Consider the following 24,935-nt stretch of genomic DNA (forward strand, 5'->3'; position numbering starts at 1 on the left):
TTCTGTGTCTCCCTCTCTCTCTGCCCCTCCCCCGTTCATGCTCTGTCTCTCTCTGTCTCAAAAATAAAATAAAACGTTAAAATAAATAAATAAATAAATAAATAAATAAAATAAAATTGGACCTGTTGAAAAAATGCAAAAAAAAAAAAAAAAAAAAAAGCTGGGGGCCCTGGCTGGCTCAGTAGGTGAACCCTACAAGACCTTGATCTCGGGGTCGTATGTTTGCAAAATGTTTCTCCCGTGCTGTGGACTGCCTTTTAACTTTCGTGACAATGTCTTTGAAGTACAAAGGTTTTTTTGATCTTTGATTTTTATCTTTTATTTTTAAGTAATCTCTACACCCAACACGGAGCTCGAACTCACGACCCCGAGATCGAGTGCCCCATCAAAGGTTTTTTTTTTGATCTTTAATCTTGATGATGTCATTGATCTTTTTCCCTTTGCTCCTTGTGTTTTGGTGTCCTAAGAAACGACTGCCTAATTCAGGCTCAGGAAGAGCTAAGCCTATGTTTTCTTCCAAGCATTTTTATAGTTCTGGCATTTATATTTAGATCTTTGATCCATTTTGGGTTCTCTTTTGTACATGGTGTGAGGTAGGGGTCCAACCTCAAACACCAATGGCCATTGATGTATGTGACGCAGCCTGAATACAAACCCCAAAGGAGGGGGTTTGGAAAGCTCCCACATGCCGCCACACTGGCCCCAAACCCCACGGGGACGAAAACTCCTTTGTTTGGGACCCTGTCCTGTGTCTCTCTCCATCTGGCTGTTGATTCATACGTCCTTTGTAATAAACTTAGTCTAACGGTAAAAAGGTCTCCCGGGTTCCGAGAGCCACTGGAGCAAATTGAACCCGAGGAGGGGGTCATGGGAACCTGTGACCGATTGACAGGCAGTTGGTCAGAAACAGAGGCTAACCACCTGGGCTTGTGGCTGGCGTCTGACGAGGGGGCAGCCTCGTTGGACTGGTGAATGTGATGTTACCACGGCGTATATACGGTCAGAATTGAGTTGAGTTGTAGGAGACCCAGGTGGTGTCCAAAAGTTACTTGATGGTATGGGGACCCCCCCATCCCGTGCCGGCACACACGCACCGGAACCGAGCGTGGAACGTCTTACCTGGCCGCCCCTCATGTAGGGTCGTTAGTCGGATGCAGGCTGACAACATCCCTCCGTCTTGCTCGTGTTCTCCCCATGACCCTTCTTGCGGCCACGTGTTCCGGGCCCCATGGAGGTTAATACACATACCTTAGAAACGCCCACCCAGGTCAGGATCGGGGAGGTCTGTTTCTGCCTCCCGTGAATGGTAGGGATTAACGGTGTTTCCCCTTCCTGATGTACAGGTAGTGGCGCCACGTGATCTGATCAAAGGTTGGCTGTACATCAGGTGCACGTGAACCCTGTGACCTCACCACAAGGCCCTACCGCTCGTCCCTTGCTCTGTAAAAGTCTGCGACTGAGGGCCAGACGTGGTCGAGAAGAGCCGGGCAGCTGGATGGTTGGCCGCCCGATCCCGCGTCAGTAAGTTACCCCGAAGGAAACCGTTACCTGTGCGGGGTCGCCTGCTGCTCTCTGGTCTCAGAGCCTTCTCGATCCGGGGGACACTCTACCGCCCTTTCCCCACCTTGTAACGGGACCCATGTCTCTATTTTCCATTAACACGGCGCCCAACTGTCTACCTACCAGCTGCCTGGTGCCGCGGCAGCAGGACGGGGGTACCCAGCGGGCACGGGCCTGACGCCGAGGGGGAACACGTACTAGGAAAGCAGGGGAGAAGGCGTCCGGGGAAACCGAAGGTTGGGATTCGCGTAGAGGGGAGCGGGGAACGGGGGGGAGACGGAGGCTGGCTGGGAGGGGCCGGGAAGCAGAGTGGGTAAGCGTGGGTTATTATCCTGATTTACTTCTGACTCTTTGGGGGAGGAATTGAATTCTTAGAGGATGACGGGGCCAGGTGGGTGACTGCACCTGCTGAGACGCTACCGTGGCAAACGGGATGAGTAGCGGCCAATTGCAAAGCACTCACTCCACGTAACACGAACTCCCGAGTTCTAAATGCCGTGGACTTCGCCCTTCTGTCCAGGTCACGTCTATATTTTAACAGCATTCAGACAAACCCTCTTACTGCACGGATGGGACCACCAGCTTTCAGGCACTGTCTCCTCAATAAACAGCCTCCCTCCTTCCGAGTATGAATATGCTGGCTTAATTAGGCGTATTAGTTTCCCGTGGCTACCATAACGTGTAACAGACCCAGTGGCTTGAAACAACAGGGACGCACTCCCTTCCGCTTCTGGAGGCCAGAAATCCAAAACAAGCGGGTCACACTCCCTCTGGAGGCTCTAGCGGGGGGTCTGGTCCCTGCCTCTGCCAGCCGGCGGTGGCTGCCGGCATCCCGGGCTTGTGGTCACATCACTCCCACCTGCCTCTGCGGTCACACTGCCTCCTCTTCTCGTCTCAAATCTCCCCGGGGCCGTTCTCTAATAAACACACTGGTCGTTGGATTCCGGGCCCCGTGCAGATATTTCAGGACACTCCCCTCATCGCTTGATTATTGATTATTCCTGTTAAAGACCCTTTTTCCGAATAAGGCACAGTCACAGGTCCCAGGAATCAGGACACGGACATGCCTCTGGGGGGAATCACCATCTAACCCTCTATACTAGGAGATTTTTTTTTATTTTTTAATTTTTTTAATTTTATTTATTTATTTTTTTTAACGTTTATTTATTTTTGGGACAGAGAGAGACAGAGCATGAACGGGGGAGGGGCAGAGAGAGAGGGAGACACAGAATCGGAAGCAGGCTCCAGGCTCTGGGCCATCAGCCCAGAGCCTGACGCGGGGCTCGAACCCATGGACCGTGAGATCGTGACCTGAGCTGAAGTCGGACGCTTAACCGACTGAGCCACCCAGGCGCCCCTATACTAGGAGATTTTAAATAAACTACAAGCATGAAGCACCGGGCTGGCTCAGTCAGTGGAGCACACGACTCTTGACCTTGGGGTCAGGAGTTCAAGCCCCACGCTGGACATAGAGGTTACTTAGAAAAGAATAGTAATAATAAGCTACAAATGCAAAAATAGAAAATTTTCATTTGGGTAGAAGGTCATACTGAAAAAGGAAGTATATCATGACATGCTAGACAGCAAAAAATCAAAAACCAAAGCCTTTAAAATATATGCATTTAATGTACAGGACTAGAAAAGACTCTTTGATAATACACATATTCCAGGTAAACACAGGCATCTTTAATCTATGAATATTTAATTGCAAATATTAATGCCCTGAGTTCCTCTGCCATATAAAGGAGAAACTCCAAACCCTGTTCTTTAGGAAGACGTGGCAGGCAAGCAGCACTATTTATCCTCTTTCTCTGGGGACAGGACATTGTACATGGGTTACAGAAGAAAAGTATTAGACTCCACTAAATTTAAGCACAAGACACAGCTAAAATTTCCCACTGTGGGAACTAAATATTTGATGCTTAGGAGTGTGAATAAATAAGATAATTAAATATTAGGCACAGCGCGGATTCCAAAACTAACTGAAGTGTGAGAAAAAATTATACAAATACCTAGGGTCATTTCATATAAACGTTGCTACTGGCTGCATTCCAGGCTTCCCTTTCTATTCCGGAGAGGTCGGCCAGTTCTTTATCCACGCACGGTCTTCCACGGCTGGGCTCCCAGACAGCAAACTCTTTCCCGTCACTGAAAGCCTGATCACGAAAGGATTTATTTTAGGAACAAAAACAACTTCTTTCCTCTTTACTAAAGATCACGGGTGTGTTTTCTGCTTGCTTCTGTCCCTTGGCTAACTTCCCCACGTAAGACACGGGGGTGGACACGGGCAGGCAGTCTGTGCTGGCTCTCTCCAGGGGCAGTGGCTGGGTAATAAGGAAGCCACCCACTTAACCCTTTTCTCACTTGATCGCATCCAAAGAGTGAGTCAAAAGGATCAAGGTTACACAGGACTCATGACCAAGGCGGAACGTTTACAAACATCCCTGACGGGCCAAGCCGGCTCTGCCTCCTCAGTCGTGCTCCGAGGTGAGTTGTTACCGAACCAGGGACCCTTCCCACCTACTAGAGTCACTGAGGGACGGACAGATGCTCCAGAGATCAGCCCAGGCGGGTGTGGGGACACCTCAGGAGAGCAGGCCAAAAAAGAGGGGGCTGCGGAGTACAAGAGAGCGCGAACAAAGCAAAGCCGAGAAACGTATGGTTCACGAGAGTAAGACTCATCCTTGACATAAATCCTCTGTGACTCTACTGACGGGTCCTGTTACTGCCTAGAAGTTAAGATACTTTCAGTCTTTTGCCTTCCCTTTCCACACTGTCCCTAATATTCTGTAGTTTCCTGGAGTTCTGGACCAGGAACGCCAGGCTCTCCCTAAAATCACTAGTCCCCTGATCTCTGCCAGCATTCTCGAGCTCGTCAAACAAGGCCAGTGTCTGTCTGAGTTTGGCCTGAACAATTTTCTGTTCCTCCAGTTCTGCGAGCAGGGCCTGCTGGGCGCGTGCTTCAGTCTTGTATCTCTCCTGCAACTCTTCAATTTCTCTCTGGAGGAGCTGGAATTCTTTCTCACCACAAGGATGCGTCTCCTGGGCTTTATCCTCCGGAAGCAAGACGTTTGGCGGGATACGCAAAACCAACTGTAAAAACAGCTGCTCCATTTTGCCAAAGAGGCTGTCAAATCGTCCTTTCATGAAGCCAAGAAACTTCTCCGTGCATTTACGAATCTGGACGGGGCTGATCTCGCAGCCCGGGATGCTGTCCAGCTTCTTCAGGATGACCTGCTCCACGGCCTGCGTCACCTCGAACAGGTAGTCCTGGAACGCGATGTAGATCCTAAGCATGCACGTCTGCGGCGTAAACCCAAAGAACTGGGCCTCGTAGGCCATCGGGTCCACAGACATCTTGGCCACTTCTGCTGTGTCAATTTCCACGGCGAGAAATCTGCAAATGTCAACAGGAGAAAATCCACTTGGATAAGCAACCGTCTGACGAAAGGAGCAGAGTGTGTGACAGACAGCGGTGAGCAAGCAAGCAAAAGGAAGAAGCCGACACAACCTAAGGAGTCTGTGCGCCCTGATGCGGCCTGCTCATCCTCGACAGGATACAAACCCGGCCTCCCGGAGGCTCTCCCACCACCCCCCCCCCCCCCGCCCCCGCCTCATTATCCAGGGCTCTGGGCTGGGGCTCAGTCTCCTGAACTGTTACCATCCTGGACGACATGCACATTTGGACGGATGACCTAAGACTCCGATTCTTGGGTTTTGATGGTTTTCGTCCCTTTTCTCACCTGGCCGCTGCTATTGGTAACCCCTCCCCAGCTGCTCCCACATACTGACCATGACCTCATGTGCCATTCTCCAACTCCTCTCTTCCCGTAATCAAATTACACCACGGCCTTCAAGGCCCTCAGTGCCGAGATCCGCTTCCTTGCTCGGTCCACCCACTGCACTTAGGCGCTGCCACCCAGCACTCCAACCACACCCCTGCCGATGTCCTCAACCTCCCCCCGCCCCGCACCCGCCGTCCTACGAACCCAGCCATCTGAAAGCCCCAGCTGCCGCTGACTGAGCCTCCTGTCAGCTTTACAACCACGACCTGATTTTTCAAGGGTCTGGGGGTCGTTCCTTTCGAGTGTAAACATCTAGGAAAAGAGCACTCAGACCCCCTCCCCCCGCCCCAGCACTGCGGGGATTTAACCAAGGCACCCTTTTCCGAGCTGTACAATACACTTATTCTAGAAACGGGAGCGGCCTCATCATTCCTTCAGATAAAGGCAGTCAGTTCAAACAAACGGCCAGCTCAACTACCAGGTGAATGCGGGAGAACCTTCATGAAAGAATTTGAAGCAAATGGTGCAGGCCACAGGCTCCTGGGTGGCTGAGTCGCTTAAGCACCCGACTTCGGATGAGGTCATGATCTCACAGCCGGTGGCTTCCAGCCCCGCGTCGGGCTCTGTGCCGACGGCTCAGAGCCTGGAGCCTGCTTGGGATTCTGTGTCTCCCTCTCTCTCTCTCTGCCCCTCCCCAACTAGCACTCTGTCTGTCTCTGTCTCTCAAAAAATAAAATTAAAATGTTAAAAAAATTTTTTTAAATAAATAAATTTAAAAAACGGTGCAGGCCAATTTTTTTACAGGAAGAGAAGACATCGTTAATCTCGAGAATTCGTGTTATATGACGGCTAAATCGTGTTCAACTGGTGGGCTGCCTAAAGTGGGCAGAATTTCCGGGGCGCCTGGGTGGCTCAGGCGGTTAAGCGTCCGACTCGGCTCAGGTCATGATCTCACGGTTCGTGAGTTCGAGCCCCACGTCGGGCTCTGTGCTGACAGCTCGGAGCCTGGAGCCCGCTTCGGATTCTGGGTCTCCCTCTCTCTCTCTGCCCCTCCCCCGCTCGCAATCTCTCTCTCTCTCTCTCTCTCTCTCTCTCTGTCTCTCTCTCAAAAACAAATAAAACATTAAAAAAATTAAAAAAATAAAAATAAAGTGGGCAGAATTTCTTTCTGCCTTTGTAACCCCACCCACAGACGACACGACGCACGGTGACCTGGACACGCGCACCCACGTCTGTAGAGAGGGCTGTGGCTTGGCAGGATTTCCATTTCCTCGAGCTCCCCAACGCCTCCCTTCAGATCAAGTTCAAGCTCTTTGGACACGGCTTGCAACGGCCTTCATCCCGTGACCTCCGCCAACAGCTGTCTTCCCGGTTAAGGACCTCGGGCGTGCCTACGGAGTATTTCCTATTTCACGGCACTTTTTGGTCCTTACTGGATTCTCCCGTCTTTCAGCTCCCAGAGGAACCTACTCTAGTGTTTTAACGTAGGTCTTTTTCAGTCCCCCTGTCATTGATGTGCTAGGTGTCAGATATTCCTGACACGTGGTTTTGTATACACACGCACGCTACGTTTTCACGTCTGCAGCCACGCCACGTCATCACACGCCGCGTCCCGACTTAGTTTTCCACCGACTCTATCACACGCGTAAACCACACTGGACGTGCCCACTCCGCTCTCAGCACCTCGCTTCCAGAACTAACCGTGTAAGGAACACCCTCCTATCATGTTTCCCCGGGGCCCTGCAGGCTATTTACACAGGCAAGTAGTTGCTGGGCCACGCAGCTTACTCATGCTGATGCCACTAAATACCGGCCACAATGTTCTCCAGAACTCCGGGGGAGGGGCAGAGGTGGCAGTTCAGGCTGACTGACACACCCCCCTCGCAGTCCGAGAACATTTCTCATGTCTTCACCAACACCTGACACTATCCAACATCCTAATTTCTGCCAATCTGGTAGGTGTAACATTGTTTATTTCTTGTTACTTTTTGAGAGGGAGGGGGAGGGAGAATCCCAAGCAGGCGCCACACTCAGCACAGAGTCCTACACGGGGCTCGATCTCACGAACCCTGGGATCATGACCCTAACTGAAATCAAGAGTCCGACGTTTACCAGACGCCCCAGGCGCCCAAATGTTTTAGAGTGTGGCTTTGTGAAAACCAAAAGTACATCCCCATCCCCACCTTACTGTTTACATTAGCGTGACTTTACTATCCTGGGAGACCAGAATATTTTCACTGTTCAAACGGCTTGACTGTGCAGTATGACCCCCCCCCCCCCAAAAGATGGATCAACTCTTCAACGGGAAACCTCAATCATCTGCACCATGAGATTCTCTGAAACCCTCGCCTCTGCTGTTTCCACCAATGCTAGGCGGTTAGGGCAGGATCCTTACCCAATCCCGATCAAGCCCCCAGGCGGAAAGATCCACCTTAACCCAACCCTGCGGTTCTCAGTACTTTCCCAATTTGCCAGTCATCCCTTTGAGAGACCGACTGCCAAAGCTCCGAGAAGGGGTTCCCACCCCCACCCCACCCCCACCAGGGCAAGCAATACATTCAGCACGGTTTTACCAAAGGGTCGTGAGGGTGGTACTTGGGGAGCAGACTAACTTTTTTAAGCTAATTTATTTATTCTTTAGTCCTCTCTGCACCGGCGTGGGGCTCTAACTCCCCTCCCGGAAAGGAAGAGTCGCACGCTCTCCGGACCCAGCCAGCCCCCAGGCGAGACTATTTTAATGCGGATTTCTCTGATCGCTGGTAAAGTTGGGCAACGCGGCGTGTGCAGATCCGCTCCGGGGGGTTCTCCCCGTGCGGTACCCACTCCTACCCCGTGACAGCCCACCCTCCCCAGCCTTGCGCTCGGGCCCTTCGTCATCCGCCACCACACCTGCCGCTCACTCCCCGTTCCGGAAGCCGTCACTGCTTCCCGACCGCCACCCCCAACACGCCGTGACGCTCCTCGCTTTGCCGGCCAGGACCCGACCACTCTCTTCCACCAAACCCAGCTACCTTCCTTCCCCGAGGTGTTTTCGTCCCCTCAGGGAAGGGCGCCGTGGCCCAGCACCCGCTCCGAGCCGCCGCCAGGGCTGGGATTCTCTCCGGGCCGCCCGCCTCGCCTCCGCCGCTAGGGGACCGCCGCGCAGCCCCGACCCCGCCGGGCGGGGACCACTTCCGGCGCGCAGCCCCCTCCCGCCGGGCCCCGCGGCATGCCGGGATCTCGGGGCAGGCGGCGCGCGGCCCGGCGGGCGGGCGCCCGGCGGTGGTGCCGAGCGCGGCCCCGTCCCTGCCCGCTGGTCCCCGGAGGAGACGCAGCCCCGCGGCCCTTACCCGAGCGAGCGGGAGGGTGGCGAAACCGACCGCGCGCCGGCTCCCCGCCACCGCCTTTGAACCCCCGCCTGCTGCCGCGGAGAGGCGGCGCCACGGGCTCCCCGGCAACGGGCGGATTCCGGCCTCCGCGAACGAGGGCCCAGGCGGGACGCCGTCGGGCGCCTGATTGGCCGGCCGCGCGGGGCCGCGCCTCGCTCAGACCCGGGAAGGGGCCGGGCGGGAAAGCCAGCTGTGGCCGGCGCGGATTGGTGGAAGGATCCGGGACTGACACGCCTCTCCTCGACGTTGGTGGGCTGGTGGGTGGGGCAGCTGGGCGGGGCCCCCGCGGAGACGCAACTCGCGGTTGGCCGGCGCTCTTTCCTCAGCGCTCTGGCGATTGGTGGCGGGCCGGGCGCGCGGCGCTGATTGGGCGGCAGACCTCTCCGGCCCCGCCCCGCCGCCGGGGCTGACTGGCGGAAGGGGAAGTGGGGGGGCAGGCGGCGGTGGGGAAGATGGCGTACCAGAGCCTCCGGCTGGAGTACCTGCAGATCCCACCGGTCAGCCGCGCCTACACCACCGCCTGCGTCCTCACCACCGCCGCTGTGGTGAGCAGCTGCAGCGCCCGCTTCTCGCCGTCCGCGCTGGATGCGAGCGGGGCCTCGGGAGACTGGGGTCTAGGCCTCGGGAAAGCCCAGAGGGGCTGGTCTCGGGGGTGGGTGGAAGGCATACGGGGCTCACTCTGGGGTTCAGGATGACCCCGGGGGCGCCTGTCCAGTGACCCGAGGAGGGAGTGCTGCTCCACGAGGGGTTGAGGATCAGGGCTGCTGGTCAGTTCCTGAGACAGGAAGGCCGGACCTGTAGCAGGTCGGGGCTACGGGAGCCGCCCACCCTGGAAAACGAGTCTCAGAGCTCAGGCGATGGGCAGGTGCTTCCGTGGTGGCTGGTGGCGAGAGGGTCCGCTCGGTGAAGAAACTTAGACGTGGAAGACAGAAAAGTGGAAGTTGTCGAGAGGGGAAAGTCTTGAAATAACGGGAGTCCGGACCTAGGGGTTGTCGGTATGCACCCGGCCCCCACAGCGGCGGGGTCTTCAGTCTCGGTTCTTCTGAGTGCTGCGCACAGCGGTTTCAGGTGGTGGCCAGGTGTTCTAACGTGCCCCGTGTCTGAGATGTCACTACCTGCCACCTTTGCCTTCATGTCAGCCTCGACTACTGCAACATGAAACCAAGTTGTATCCTTGCGTTAGGTGTGAGGGATACAAAGAATTGTGCCACTGCAGCAGAATTTTTTACCAGCCTCTTCCTCCCTCGTTAAGAAAGCCTTAACGGGCGGAGCCAAAGCACCTGGGAGTTGGAAATCCTGGGCCTCCTCCTCTTTTGTTGTAGATGTTTTGTTTCTTGATCAATTTGCCTTAAGAAGCTCTTTCTTTCTCTTTCAGCAGTTGGAATTGATCACACCTTTTCAGTTGTACTTCAATCCTGAATTAATCTTTAAACACTTTCAAGTAAGTCGTGCATCACAACCACGGTTAACGTTTCAGTGTTTTAAACTTGCTTTTTGTGCTTTTAAGTAGCAAATCTTTCCATATGCTATCTGAAAAGAATTCATCGGGAATATTCGATTTTAAGTCTTATTGTCTGGGGGGGGGGGGTTAATAAAGCAGTGATTCTGCACCCCGACTGGGCTTCAGAATCACCTACAGAACTTGGAAGAGATGTTCAGGGCACCTCATCATGTACCAAAATCAGAATCTGCAAGGGCAGGAATGAAGAATCTGTATTTTTAATTTTTTTATTTGTAATGTTTATTTATTTTTGAGAGAGATAGAGACCCAGTGCAAGCGGGGGAGGGGCAGAGAGAGAGGGAGACACAGAATCGGAAGCAGGCTCCAGGCTCCGAGCTGTCAGCACAGAGCCCGACGCGGGGCTCGGACCCACGACCCGTGAGATCATGACCTGAGCCAAAGTCGGGGACACTTAACCGACTGAGCCATCCAGGCGCCCCGAAGATTCTGTATTTTGTTTGTAAAGTTCCCTGAATGGTTTTGATTTGATGTGTCCAGTTCCTGTATTTAGAAATTACCGGTTCAGAGTTAATATTGTAGTGTGAGAGTAGACTGGTGGTCTCTTCCCAGGGAGAGTCTCACAGGACGCCCTGTTTTGTCCACTCGCCACCTCGGGGTCATCACTGTGGTCCATTTCGGAAGCCCACCTCTCTTAGTAAATTGATCCGTCTTCCAGGGATCAGATGATATTCACAAAAATATCTGTGAACCCTCAGGTGTTTAGTGTATAGGTCTCTGTGAATATTTCCACCTCTTGCTTTGTACTTGTGCTTCCTTATATGCTTGTCTCCCGGCTGAGTTGGGGACTCTGAGATCCTGGATGCAGTTCGTGTGCAGAACTGAATTATTTCAACTTTGTTTCCAATCCTTAAGAATTTAATGAGGCGCAAAGCAGGCCCGTGGACTCCCGTCCCTGCCTTCATCGTTCACTGATCCTGCACTGCTCACCTGGCCTTTGCTGGGAGCTGTGGCTCCATCCAGGCATGCTTCCTGTTCATTTGCTCGGCTTGGTTTTGCCTGGGGTTAAACTCTTGACGACACCGTGTATCTGCATTTGGGGTCGGGGGTTCCAGGTCCGACTTCAGAGTCTCCCTGGTCCAGCTCCCCTGGGCAAGCCATTTGAAAGCCCCCCGAGTCTCCGCGTCCCCGTGTGTGACATGGGGATGGTCGTACCAGCTGTCGCCGCACGTGAGATCATAGACCGTGTGAAAACATTTTAAAATGTGAAGCGCTCTCCCGTTGTGAGTAGCCGTCTTTATTGTGGGTGTGGATGGGTAGGGAAAAGTAAAGCGTGGCCACCATGAAAGCTAGTGTCCTTGTTTCTGCCGATTAGACTCCAATTATTAGAGCATTAGGTTTTTACTTGTAGGGAGTTGGCCGTTTACTCAAACTGGAACTGGAGTTTTTGCTTTAGAATTACTCTTTCCTCTGGACGGTTCTCACTAATACAGAAACGTTTCTCGGCGATTTATTTTAGATCTCTGGAGTCTCTCTCCGGCCTCTCGAGGCTATTGGTCAGACCCAACACATATGAAAGCACTCTTCTCTATTCTGCAGATTAACGTAATCTTTCCGTCCAACTTTTTCCATAATCTGCCTGACCATATGGTATGGGTTTTTTTTTTGTTGTTGTTGGTTTTTTTAATAAGACAATGAGAGTCTCGAGTTTTCTGTCCTGTTGTCCCTACAGATTTCAGGGGCAAGTGATATCTTCCAGGAATTCAGCTAGAAGCACAAAAATCCTGTGTCAGATCGCGTGTGCCCCACTCTTTGGCTCAGACCGTGGCATCACTTATTCGTGGCCTTTCAACCACTGCAATCCTAGGATATCTCTTTTGTCTTAACATGGAAACGTTTCCTGGTGTATTTTACTTAATCTTTTCTCTTGATTTTTTTCTCTTAACAGATATGGAGGCTAATCACCAATTTCTTATTTTTTGGTCCGGTTGGATTCAATTTTTTATTTAACATGATTTTTCTGTATCCTTTATTAAGTGGGGGTTAGCATAAAACTTCAGGTTTCCTTAGGGAAAACAAGTTAAAGCTATCAATGTTGTTATTTTTGTTACCACCTTAGCTGTAACTTCTGGGTCCTGGATCAGGGGTACACAGAGTAGCTGGTGAGAAAGTCATGTTTCGAGGGTGTCTGTCGGTCCCTGTTCCGAGGGGAGGTATTTAACCATAAGCGATTCCCCTTCTGCCCGTCGGTCACTTACAGATCAGATCGACGGAGAGGAGAGGCGGTGTAGGCGAGGCACCCAGATGCACTGGTAACTGCCAGGGTTTGCTACAGGTTCGGGAGTGGGTTCGGGAGGAAGGGCTAACATGAGGTGTCCCTGGGCGTTGGTCGCCAGCCCTGCTGGCTGAAAAGACCGTGCCCTGCGTCTGCCCGGCCTGCCACGATCTGGTTGTCGAAAGAGAGGACAAGGCCTCCTGTGCTCAGATGGGAACTGGGGCCCCCGAGCAGGGCCTCCCTTCTCCGTGGGGCCCTCTGGGTCGAGAGGGGAGTTAGAGCTCATCTCACCTGTAGGAGACAGGGGGCCTTGTAGGGGTGACGGGGTCCCTGCCCCAGGGTGGGATGTATCGTTCTAAGTGGCTGATAACGAACTTTTCCATCATAACGCCTCTTCTTGGATTAAGGTACAGAAATGCTGCATCTGCCTGGCCTGAGAAAGTAGATTATCACACAGGCCTTCTCGCCGGGCACTTCTTCCATCAGGTGGTGAAAACGCAAGGCTTGTGCCCATCGTGGCACAGCCACGCGCGGGAAGGACGGGACTGATTGGAACAGGGGGTTTGTGCGGCGTCGGGCCTCGCTCCCCAGTCGCAAGCAGCGTGTGTAAAATGTGGGGCCGGCCTCGGCCCGCCCGACAGGCCTGGCGGAGAGGGAAACACGCTGCCCCTCGTGAACATCCCTACAGAAGCGAAGCCGTGGCTGGGTACAGATAGCTCGGAGCCCACGTGGACTGAAGGGATACGCTGAATTTTACTTTCTTCACGTCTGTGCACTTAACGTTTTCTTAACTTGGAACCCTAAGATACCGTTACTGTCGAATGCTAGAAGAAGGCTCTTTCCGAGGCCGAACGGCCGATTTTGTATTTATGTTCCTTTTTGGTGGATTCTTAATGACTGTATCCTTCAACAAGTGGAGCAAATACAGGAACACATTGAAGGACACCCCCTGTCTTCCTCAGGCTCTCCGCCTGTCCTAACAACTCACTAGATAAGCTGAACCGACAGATAAAGGTGGACCTCCAGACTTTAGCCTCAGGGTCCCACTATCTGTTTTACAGTGTGCTTTCTGTGGCCGCTCTCTGAGCCTACAGGTTGGACAGGATGCTTTTCTCCCGTGAGCCAGTCGGGGGAACTTTTAACCCAGGTGGGTTACTATTAAGTGCGTTAGCTGTATTCTTGTCGACGTGTATATATTTAAGCTAAGTTGCCAAGACATTTATTTGGATAGTACCCAAACTGGTAAATTATTATTATTTTTTAACGTTTATTTCTAATTTAAAAAATTTAAACGTTTATTTATTTTTGAAGGAGAGAGACAGAGTGTGAGGCGGGGAGGGGCAGAGAGAGGGAGGAAGACAGAATGCAAAGCAGGCTCCGGGCTCCAAGCTGTCAACACAGAGCCCGACGTGGGGCTCGAACTCACAGGCCACGAGATCATGACCTGAGTCGAAGTCGGACGCTTAACCGACTAAGCCACCCAGGCGCCCCTAATGTTTGTTTATTGTTTGTATTTATTTATTTTTTTGAGTTTTTTAACGTTTATTTATTCTTGAGAGACAGAGACAGAGCATGAGCGGGGAAGGGTCAGAGAGAGGGGGAGACACAGAGTCCGAAGCAGGCTCCAGGCTCTGAGCTGTCAGCACAGAGCCCAATGCGGGGCTTGAACCCACAAACGAGAAGATCACGACCCGAGCTGAAGTCAGACGCCTAACCGACTGAGCCACCCAGGCGCCCCTAATGTTTGTTTATTTTTGAGACAGAGCGCAAGCAGGGGAGGGGCATAGAGAGGAGGGGACAGAGAATCTGAAGCAGGCTCTCTGCTGACAGCAGAGAGCCCCACGTGGAGCTCAAACTCGTGAACCGTGAGATCGTGACCTGGGCTGAAGTCAGATGCTCAACCGACTGAGCCCCCCAGGCATTGCGATAAATTATTATTTAAAAAAAACCCAAAAAACTATTGTCACGGGTATAACAGAACGCCATCCTGTCTGACAAGGTGGTTTTGGCCCCAGTTGGCTCTACTCACCTCATAAAGGTGCTGATGGCGAGTGAAATTTCATGTAATTATTGACCAAGGAACTAATATATTTTCCAAACAGCGGAGAACTTCATGGACACAGAATAGTAATTGGAAGCAGCTACCCTGGAGGAGTTTTGGCCCGTGCAGATTTTTGCCTGGTCGCTCTGGGTAATTGTTTTTAGGCTTTTTTTTTTTTCTCCCCCCTCAAAAGGCCTAAGTACCATTGGAGCTCCGTGACGCAGACCCGTTAGAGCACAGCTCTTTGTCCTGGCGCTCAGCCTTCCCTGTCACGCTTCTGACGCTGACCTTTTCCTTGACGCCGTGTGCTAGCTCTTTGGGCTGTTCGTGAGTCTGGTTTTCCTGGGCCAGGCCTTCACCATAATGCTCGTGTACGTGTGGAGCCGAAGGAACCCGTACGTCCGCATGAACTTCTTCGGCCTTCTCAACTTCCAGGCCCCCTTCCTGCCGTGGGTGCTCATGGGCTTCTCGCTGTTGTTGGGGAACTCTGTCATCGTGGACCTCCTGGGTGAGTCTCGCCACTACTGTTACTTTACGTGTGCCCTCCGTAGCCGCCCTTTCTCGCGTCTGCGGTCCGGCCCTCGCTCGTACGGGACCGTGGTATGGTCATGCGCTCCAAGACCACCACCCCCCCCCCCGCCCCAGCAATGTTTAGTTTTTTAGCGTTTATTAATTGTACCGACGTTTCCTAAATGCGTGCGGTCTGTCGGGGGTCCTCCCCTCATTCTTCCTTTCTCGGGGATTCTAGGCATTGCGGTTGGACACATCTACTTTTTCTTGGAAGACGTATTTCCCAATCAGCCTGGTGGAATCAGAATTCTGAAAACGCCATCTATCTTGTGAGTATTCGCCACTGGGTTGCGTGTTGCTCGCAGAGAAACCGGGACGGGATCCGCGATCTGTGTTCTTGGGGGGCTCCCGGAGGTCCTAAGGACAGTAAGTATTTGCAGATTGAGCCCCTGGCTGCGGCTGAAGAGCGTGTCGATCGGGCCAGAGGTGGTGCCCGAGGTGGGCAGGAGCGAGGTCAGCAGGCTCGGGACGGCCCGAGGGTGGCGTGCCGACGGCCACCCGCGCCTCCTGTGCCAAGGGGGGCCCGCTGGTGTCCGGGACAGCTGCTGTCTGGGCTTACGGAGGGGAGGTGGCAAAGTGGGCAAAACTGGCCACAAGGACGTTTCCAGGGGTGATATTTCTGGCCTTCCAGAAAGTAAGATGAGTAGAGAGAAGGAGCAAGCCGGACTGCAACCCCGGTGCAGGCTGTTCCGCCGGCCAGCTGTGTGACGTTAACACAGTCCCCTGTTGGGGGTGCCCGGCCGGCTCAGTTGGGGGAGTGTGCGACTGCTGATATCGGGGTGGTGAGTTTGAGCCCTATGTGGGGTGTAGAGACGACTTTAAAGAAATCTCAAAAACAAAAGTCCTCCCGTGTTTTGCACTTTCCTCTCCTGAGAATAGAGCTTTGATTTGTAAGACCTTTTTCTACTCCAGAAAGTTGTGTCCTTGACACATATGGCATTTAAAAGGGGCCACCTGAGGGGCGCCTGGGGGTCTCAGTTGGTTAAGCGACCGACTTCGGCTCAGGTCATGATCTCGCAGTCTGTGAGTTCGAGCCCCGCGTCGGGCTCTGTGCTGACAGCTCAGGGCCTGGAGCTGCTTCGGATTCTGTGTCTCCCCCTCTCTCTACCCCTCGCCTGCTCATGCTCTGTGTTTCTCTGTCTCTCAGTAATAAATAAACGTTAAAAAAAATTTTTTTTTAATAAAATAAAAGGGTCCACCTGATGAGTAAAATGTGAATTTTTAATCAGATGTTGGGGGCGCCTGGGTGGCTCAGTCGGTTAAGCATTTGACTTGGGCTCAGGTCATGATCTCAGTTTGTGGGTTCAAGCCCTGCTTCGAGTGGGCCCAACTTCTGTCTCCCTCTCTCTGCCCCTCACTCACTTTCACCTTCTCTCTCTCTCAAAAAAAACCATATATGTATATATGTGTATGTATAAAACGTTGGTTGTAGAATAGTTAGGCAAAACAAAGAGTCAAGTCCTACGTAGTCCTACGACTCAGCCATAACCCTGGCTGTCATTGTTGACGTTGTGATACATATTCTTCAGTTTTTAACTGTCTGCACTTTTTAAAAATGCTATTTCGTAACCTTTTCAGTGTAATAAGTCGTCCTCATTTTCCCATCACGAACGTCCTACAAAACTAACAACCGCGTGATAGCGTGTGGTCCACAGGCGGTATGGTTTCCTTTGCATCCCTGCGGATAGACGGCGACATTAGTGGTTGCTTTTCCCTCCCGCGCTTGGTGTGGCTCACATCCGTGGTCGTTTTCCAAGGATGCGTTCCCGTCTGTTTGTCGTTGAGTCGCCATCCAGAACGGATCCAAGTCTACGTGTCCGTCGGCAGGGCAAAGCTTCCGTTTCCCCACAGCCTTGTCGAACGTGGGAGTATCGTGTTTGCCTTTTCTTACGTGGACAGCTGCAAGGTGGCCTTGTTTTCATGATGTTCTTAAACGTTTACTTATTAGAGAGAGAGCACGTGTGCACGTGAGCGGGGACGGGGCACAGGGGTCAGCTCTGCGTGCCCCGCGGCTTCAGGAGTGGTGTCAACACGGCTTGTGTGCACTTACTCCTTTGTGTGAGGCCGTTTTCATTCGCTCGAACGTGTTTAACATTGATCTCCAATGTTGCACGTATTGGGAAGCAGTTCCCTCTTTTGCCGAGGGGTGTTCCGCCCTGTGAACGTACCAGTCTTTTCCGTGGTTCCCTATTCACACGGACGGTGAGGAGCTGTCCTTTTTTTTTCTTTTTCCTTTTTAAGTGTATTTTTGGGAGGGGGAGAGAGGGAGAAGTTCCAAAGCGGGCTCTGCACTGACAGCACAGAGCCCGATGCGGGGCTCAAACCCACGAACCATGAGATCGTGACCTGAACCGAAGTCAGACGCCCAACCAACCGACTGAGCCACCCAGGCGCCCCGAACCTGACTCCTGTTATCATGAATGTATTTACTATTTAGCGAACCCCACACGTAACCAGTCTTGCATCGCTGTGCCCCTCACCCCCCATGTGGATGCCTTGTTCATCCTGCTCTGCCTCGGCCCCCCGTGGTAGCCTCTGTCTCACGGGGAACGTCCTCTTGACCCAACTCAGGCTTTGCCACCCCTTACCGGCCCCTCCGTGCGTGCACGCCCCGGTTGGAATTTCGACTCCCTGTGCCAGGATGTTCCTGAAATCCCCGTGTCACCCTGGGCCACCATGGTTCCTCTTCCTTGCATGGACACCTACTTTGTTCTGTCCTGTTAACGTTCGGAAAGTAGAAGTGTCTCGGCTTTTCACATGCTTCCTTTTTATCAGGAAAGCAAACCTTTTCATGTTTATTGGCCATTTGGGTTTCTTGAATGGCCTTTTTAGCCCTATATTTTTCTACTGCTGGGTGTTTGCTTTTATTGTTAATTTGTAAGAATTCTTCTCTTTTTTTGTTAATTTGTAAGAATTAAAGAAGCTCACATTGAAATATAGATGCTTTTTTCTGACCCCAATATAAAACAGAAGTTTCCAGATACATTTCTAATTTTGTCAGCTGTGGGGTAATTGTAATCAGAAATATGAATGTAAATAGTGGATGCTACTTTAATGCTTAATTCTTTTTTTTTTTAATTTTTTTAATGATTATTTATTTTTGAGAGAGAGAAAGAGAGATACAGAGCGTGAGCAAGGGATGGGCATAGAGAGAGACACAGAATCCGAAGCAGGATCCAGGCTCTGAGTTGTCAGCACAGAGCCCGACACGGGGCTCGAACCCACAAACCTCGAGATCATGACCTGGGCCACGGGTTCCTTGTATGCGTGGGTGCGTGCACTATTTGTCCCTTGTGACAGGCTTGTTTCCCGGAACACCACATCCTCCGGGTTCATCCACATCGTAGCAGGTGTCAGAATTTCCTTTCTTTTTAAGGCTGAATAACATTCCTCTGTGACTTTTGTCTGTCTGTCTGTCCATCACTGGATACTGGGTGGTACCTTGGTTGTGGGGAGACATTCATAATAAACTTAGTGAAAATCAGGTTACAAAATAAATAGGGTGACCTAATTTTTGTAAAAGCGTACGTATAAAAGTTCTGCAAGAATAATGAGAAGTTAACCACGATTCTGGAGATTTAGAATATTTATATATACTTTTTGTTTTCTTTATGTTAGCATTTATTGCATTTGTAGTAAAAAAAAAAAAAAAAAAAAGAGGGTGCCTGGGTGGCTCAGTCGGTGAAGCGTCCGACTTTGGCTCAGGTCATGATCTCTTGGTCCCTGAGTTCGAGCCCCGCGTCGGGCTCTGTGCCGACAGCTCGGAGCCTGGAGCCTGCTTCGGATTCTGTGTCTCCCTCTCTGTCTGCCTCTTCCCTGCTCATGCTCTGTCTCTCTCTGTCTCAAAAATAAATAAAACATTTAAAAAATTAAAAAAAAAAAAAGGGTCCGCGAAGTAAAAGTTAACGTAAACATGAAATGATTGTGAAAACTTTCACAACGTGAGAAGTGTCTGCTTGGCGGGCGGAGATGTTTGTCCGTTGGCGGAGGCCCCGCGGGACGGGTCCTGCCGGGACTCTGGGACTAAATGACCCCTGTTGCCTTTCAGGAAGGCTATTTTCGATACGCCAGATGAGGACCCAAATTACAATCCGCTACCCGAAGAGCGGCCCGGAGGCTTCGCGTGGGGCGAGGGCCAGCGCCTCGGCGGTTAGAGCAGCAGCGCCGATAATGGGACCGGCTGGGAAGGACTCGGTGACACACCCGCGGGGGTTGTTTTATCCTTTGTGTTGCAAAAGCGCGGACACTTGACGGCTTGGCAGAGCTCAACTCCAGAAGCACTTTATGAAATGGTACACTAGTGAACCCAGCAGGCGCCGGGGGCGGTCGGCCAGCGGCTTCTCGCCACGCCGGCCCGAAAGCGCGACCCCTCGGAGCCAAACAACTGGAGACACAAAGCCGCCGCCGCCGCCGCTCGCGAGCAGGTGCGGGAGGCCGGAGCCGTGTGGCGTGGGGCTCAGCTTCCCCTCCTCCTCCTCTTTGACAGACGAGGCCGTGGGGTAAATGGAGGTTTCAGAGAGGACAAAATAAAACTGAATTCCGTCTCGCTCTCGCTGAATCCGAGCTTTTGTGTGCGATCCGCTGAATCACGAGGTGCTCGTGCAGGCCCGGGCTCCTCCCGGGCGCCTCCGGGGTCGGCGCGGCGTCCACCGGGATTCCGTCTCAACGTGGGACGCGCGTGGCGGACGCGCTGTGGCCGGCGTCCGTGGTCCTCGACGTGGCTCCAGCGGGAAGCTCTGGTTCTGTGCATTCTGTGCAGACAGTTCGTCCTCCGTCTGGGTTTTGCAAAACTGCAAGTGGTCAGATGAGCTGAGAAAAGAGAGGGTGGGGTGGGGGTTCTCGTAGCAGCGGGAATTTGGTGGCAGGAGGGCCGGCTGCCCACGACGTGTGGCGTCGTATTTTCTCCACTTGAGTCTCTCCACCAAGAAACAGCCGGGCCAGGACCTGTCACGGCCGCCCTTTTGGAAAACAACAGGAAGAGCCCTCTGAGGCCTGGAATGTTGACTGTGGAGGCAGATGAACAGGTGCCCGTCAGGCAGGGGTCCACGGGTCTCCAGCTGGTTAACTCTGTCGTTCTGTTTCAGGAAAAGCTGAGAAGCTTTTCGGAGCCATGTATCTGGTTGACCGTCACAATCAGGTAGAAATCAGACAGGGTCCAGAGGAGCAGGGACTTAATGCCTGTGATGACATAAAAACTGTCCAGAACATTCATCTCCCTGGGTCCCAGCGGGTTTGCGCTCACACGGTCTAAGCTGTTGAGAGCCCAGAGGAACGAAACGGACACCCCTAGAAAAGAGATCATTGCACATACTTTGAATACATAGCACGTAGGGGGCGTGTGGGTGGCCCAGTTGGCTTAGCGTCTGGCTTCGGCTCAGGTCCTGGTCTTGCGGTTCATGAGTTCAAGCCCTGCACCGGGCTGTGTGCTGACAGATCAGAATCTGGGCCTGCTGCGGATTCTGTGTTTTCCCCTCTCTCTGCCCCTACCCCACTCACGCTCTGTCTCTCAAAAATAAATAAATGTTTAAAAAATTAAAAAAAAAAAAAAAAAAGAAAAAACGTAATCAACACCCTAGGTGGGGATTTTCACATGGTGAAGTAGATAGTAATATCTCTAAACAGAACAGGAGGAAGTGATGGGATTTAACACACATGTTCTACATGGTGTCCATAACTTTATGGTTGTTGCAATTTTATGGAATGTGGGTTAACGGGACTGCTTTTTTCCCTAAGTGATTAAAAAACAAAATCTTGAGGGGCACCTGGGTGGCTCAGGCAGTTAAGTGTCTGACTTTGGCTCAGGTCATGATCTCACAGTTCATGAGCTCAAGCCCCGTGTCGGGCTCTGTGCTGGCAGCTCAGAGCCTGGAGCCTGCTTCCGATTCTGTGTTTTCCCCTCTCTTTGTCCCTCCCCCATTCACGCTCTGCCTCTCTCTCTCTCTCTCTCTCAAAAATAAATAAACATTAAAAAAATTTTTTTTAATTAAAAAAATTTAAAAAAACCACAAAATCTTGAAATGCTAGTCTTAGAATGTACAATCCTTATGGGATTCTTAAATTTTGTCATGTCTTTGTTTAAGAAAGCTCAAGTTTAATTAGGGTCTTAGAAATTCCTTATCTCGGGTCTCAAAATAGACGTCTCTAGTTTTGTTTTCCGTTAGCTAACTTTGAGTTATCCCGTTCCGGGAGCTGTTGTGGAAAAACTGTGACCCTAGGATCTATTCACTGTTCATCTTAGCAGGGAATGTCTGTACGTATCAGTGATGGTAGAACAGGAAACAGATTTTGAGTCTGTGGCCTAACCGCGGTCTGCCGCAGGATTTTCGTTTCCGTGGTGTCATGGGATGAGAATTCCCAGGATGCCGGTCTGTGCACCTCCGACGTGTCCTGGGCACTGGTGACGCCAGTCACCGACATTGTCACCTGACCCCCGCTTGCCTGGGCACGAGGAAAAGTCTCACTTCTCCAGCTCTCCTCTCCATCTTGATCCTTACAGGCCACCCTGCTTTTTGTAATGCATGTCAACCGAAAGTGGGAATCGATACGCGGTATATGGAATTTTGTGCCCAATTTACCCGACACATATAATTGAAGGGACTCCTGGGTTCTACCAGTGACACTGAAAAGCACTAATGAGTCAGTTTGTTGTCGTAGAAATACAGTAGACGTTCATTTAAAACAAATGGATGTGTAAGTTGCACCTGACCAGGAGAAACATTTTCTATGCGTTTGGGGGTGTTTTCTGCACAATGGATTTCTTTCACTTCTCTCTTCCACACATGTTCTTTTCCGTACCTGCCTGGATCCTAATATCTTTCATCCTTTGGTGTGGTCTCTAAGCAGAGAGCACCCAAGCCCCAGATCCTGGCAGCAAAGCCCTCGCTCTGTCTGGAGTCTGTGGAAATTAGGAAATAACTGAGCCGCTGGGTAAGGGGCTCCCTGGAATTGTTGTGTCTCCCTGACAGCCTGCATCTGACAGGTGAGTGCCATCCCTGTCGCCGGTCACGATACCGCCGGGGATCTCGGTGCTATGGGACATCCCCTGAGCTACTGGCGCATTTTATGAGTTTGCATTAAAGTTGTTGAACTTTAATATGCACAAGCCCCTTCTCTGCTCAGAAATTCATGGTGACTTCTTAACCCCCGTATCAAAAGCACAGTGTCTGTCTCCCTCTGAACCCTGCCCCCATTTCTACCTATTGGGAACCTAAGTCTCTTCAAGGCCTGGTCCTGTTCCCGGCTTCTCAAGAAATCTTGACTCTAAGGCCTACTCCATGGTCTTTCTTTGAATCCCTCGAGTGCGTACAATGTACTCTTACACCAAATTATATATCGTCTCGTACCGTTGCAGCTGCTACACGTATATGCATCGCCTCCCTCACGAGAACGTAAGCTCCTTAAGGGCAGGGTCCGTGTCTTAAAGTTTTGTCTCTCCCACGGTGTCTAGCACAGGGCTTGGTGCGTGGGTGCTGAATACGTGCTCTGTTTCTCGATCAGCAAACTATTATCTGGTATTTTTAATTACACAGGGATCAACGTATGTACGTGCAAACTTGGACCAGTGGCCGAGGCTCAGGGTTGTCTCAGTGGGACGGAGAACTGACCATGATTAAGGGCAGCGGTCTGGTGGTCGGGCAAGCCAGCCAACCACACTGAGCACCAGCTGGTATGATCGCGACAAGAGCAGCCAGTCCACAGATCATCCCAGACGAGACGACTCACTTCCTGGGAGAAGAGCCCGGACGTTCTGAATGGTTATTATCTTGTGATCATCTGCATACGCAAACCACGGAACCACGAGACTTCCTTGGGAGGGACAGCAGATTTCAGACTCCGATGGGGGCGGGAGGTGTGGGTGGTGCCTATGTAGGATTTTAGTTTTCAGCTCTTAGCTGTGACACTGCAGAATAGCTGGGCCATCAGGCTGGAGCCTGTGAATGCCTTACCTCCACGTGCGGTTTACTGCGCCTGCCTGCACCATTTTGAAAACTTGAGCCAACACTTAACACGGACAAATGTCACATGAAGATCTCCATTTGGGGCTTTTCTTGAAAAACATAGGGAGATCTGGCAATGCCAGGTCTGCACGGCAGCTTCTAAGACAGGCCATGTGCTCTATCAAGAAGTTATTTCATTCACTCCTATTACCTACTTGGGCTCTTTTTTTTTTTCTTTAATGTTTGTTTATTTATTTTGAGAGAGAGAGATACAGAGAGCAGGGGAGGGGCAGACAGAGAGGGAGACACAGAAGCCCAAGCAGGCTCCACACCGTCAGCACAGAGCCTGACGTGGGGCTCGAACTCACGAACTGTGAGATCATGCCCTGAGCCAAAACCAAGAGTCCGATGCTCAGATGCTCAACTGACTGAGCCATCTGGGCGCCCCCGTACCCAGACTCTTGAAATCATTAGGAACATGTCTCCTCCATTAGGTTAGTCTGGGGAAAGCACCCTGGGAAAAAGGACTGATGTCTGTCTGTTACTCAGGGTTCGTAATTTGAGAATTAACATTTAGTTACTGCTACGATGTGAATGTTTGTGCCCTGCCCCCCCCCCCCATTCTTATGTTGAAATCCTAATCCTCTATGTGATATTAGGAAGTGGGACCCTTGGGAGGTACTTAAGTCATAAGGAAGGGGCCCTCATGATGAGATTAACACCTTACCAACAGCTCCAGAGAGACCCCTGATGGCTCCCACCGGTGAGGACACATCAACGGACCAGGAAGAGGGCCCTCACCGGAAGGCAACCATAAGGGTGCTTTCCAAGCCTGCAGAACTGTGAGCAGTAATGTTCTGATGTTTACAAGCCCTTCAGTCTGTGCTATTTTCTGTTACAGCAGCCTGAGCAAGTTATTTCCCTTTTATTAATCCCTTTGCACGGATTGCCGTGCAAGTTCATATTCAGGGGCAGGAAGTGAAATTCTGCCAATTTATTCTAAACAGACACCTGCTATTAATTCAGCATGCACATTTTCACTCACCCTTGATCCCTGCACCATGGGTAGCTGGAGAAAAATGGTCTCTTACTGTTGGATTTTTCACACGTTTACAGATAGGACGAGTGTCCTGGAGCTGGACTTGAGAAGATGCCTGAGGCCCCTCATGGGGGCGGGTGGAAGATTTATGATGAATTCCCTGGAAATCCCATTCCCTGCCCTCAGCTGCCTGCCTTTCTGGTGGCGGGTTAGCATCCCAGAGCTTTGGGGTTAGGACGCAAAGGAGGGGCCGGTTGTATCCCCTTTTCCCTGCCTTTACTGGCGTGTGTGGGATGGGGCCAGGCGGCCCCCAGAGACCTTGAGAGTCCGGCCGGGACAGCCGAGGACCAGCAGGGCAGCAGGCAGATTCAGGGCCTGCATCTCGGACGGGAGAGGACCGGGGCCGCTGGGACAGTCTTCTGAGGATATTCGACCATCATAGAGCATGTGCTTTAACGCCCTCGTCTTCTGTAACGCGAGGTGGGCCACATCTGGGCGACTTTAAGGAATTTCAGGGGCTCGGTTTCTTCCCGGGGCCACCATCCACGTAACACCTGGAGAGGACTAAATCATGCAAATGTTTGCGTTCTGCTCTCAGATTTTACCAAAGTAAGCAGAGCGGGGATTGCTGCGGGCAGAGAAGGGGAAACGCGCGTTCACTGGAAGGACACAGTCTCATCTGGACACCGAAACTGTCCAGAAGATCGTCGTCTTTAATCCGGGGGTGGGGAGAAATTCGAGCGGAACCTTACGCGCCGCCCCTCGCTGTTGTCGCTCCGGGCCGCTTTCGCGGTCGTACCACGGGCCCGGTTCTGCCCGCCGTCGCGTGCACGCCGTCCCAGGCGCCCAGTGCATGCTGGGGGGCGCGGGCCCGCCCGGAAGGCCGGTGGCGTCCGTGAGG

At 52.1% G+C, this 24,935-nt stretch overlaps 2 protein-coding genes across 5 annotated transcripts; one reads left to right on the plus strand and one right to left on the minus strand.

Moving 5' to 3' along the window:
- Window positions 1-3,166: 3,166 nt before the first annotated feature.
- MIS12 (MIS12 kinetochore complex component) lies at window positions 3,167-8,839 on the minus strand. Of its 2 annotated transcripts, none has more exons than XM_047832348.1 (2): window positions 8,675-8,839; window positions 3,167-4,957 (listed from the first exon to the last, which is right to left on the minus strand). In XM_047832348.1, exon 2 carries the CDS (start codon window positions 4,915-4,917, stop codon window positions 4,297-4,299), a length of 621 nt encoding a protein of 206 aa, XP_047688304.1. In that variant the 5' UTR covers window positions 4,918-4,957; window positions 8,675-8,839; the 3' UTR covers window positions 3,167-4,296. The 2 variants fall into 2 exon arrangements, with proteins under 2 accessions (XP_047688304.1, XP_047688303.1); XM_047832347.1 differs by lacking the exon at window positions 8,675-8,839 and adding an exon at window positions 8,357-8,533.
- An 83-nt stretch (window positions 8,840-8,922) lies between these two features.
- Window positions 8,923-19,616, plus strand: DERL2 (derlin 2). Of its 3 annotated transcripts, none has more exons than XM_047832344.1 (7): window positions 8,923-9,258; window positions 10,089-10,154; window positions 12,121-12,194; window positions 13,253-13,346; window positions 14,801-14,996; window positions 15,237-15,327; window positions 19,107-19,616. In XM_047832344.1, exons 1-7 carry the CDS (start codon window positions 9,166-9,168, stop codon window positions 19,210-19,212), a joined length of 720 nt encoding a protein of 239 aa, XP_047688300.1. In that variant the 5' UTR covers window positions 8,923-9,165; the 3' UTR covers window positions 19,213-19,616. The 3 variants fall into 3 exon arrangements, with proteins under 3 accessions (XP_047688300.1, XP_047688301.1, XP_047688302.1); XM_047832345.1 differs by having other exon boundaries at window positions 10,092-10,154; XM_047832346.1 differs by lacking the exons at window positions 12,121-12,194; window positions 13,253-13,346 and having other exon boundaries at window positions 14,840-14,996.
- Window positions 19,617-24,935: the final 5,319 nt, after the last annotated feature.

Source organism: Prionailurus viverrinus, chromosome E1 (genome assembly GCF_022837055.1).
Source record: "Prionailurus viverrinus isolate Anna chromosome E1, UM_Priviv_1.0, whole genome shotgun sequence".
Taxonomy (NCBI): Eukaryota; Metazoa; Chordata; class Mammalia; order Carnivora; family Felidae; genus Prionailurus; species Prionailurus viverrinus.

Coding starts and splice junctions, on each gene's coding strand:
- MIS12 (XM_047832348.1), bottom strand. CDS start 4,917: ATGTCTGTGGACCCGATGGCCTACGAGGCCCAGTTCTTTGGGTTTACG.
- DERL2 (XM_047832344.1), top strand. CDS start 9,166: ATGGCGTACCAGAGCCTCCGGCTGGAGTACCTGCAGATCCCACCGGTC. Junction 9,259..10,088: donor TCCTCACCACCGCCGCTGTG/GTGAGCAGCTGC, acceptor TTTCTCTTTCAG/CAGTTGGAATTGATCACACC. Junction 10,155..12,120: donor TAATCTTTAAACACTTTCAA/GTAAGTCGTGCA, acceptor TTCTCTTAACAG/ATATGGAGGCTAATCACCAA.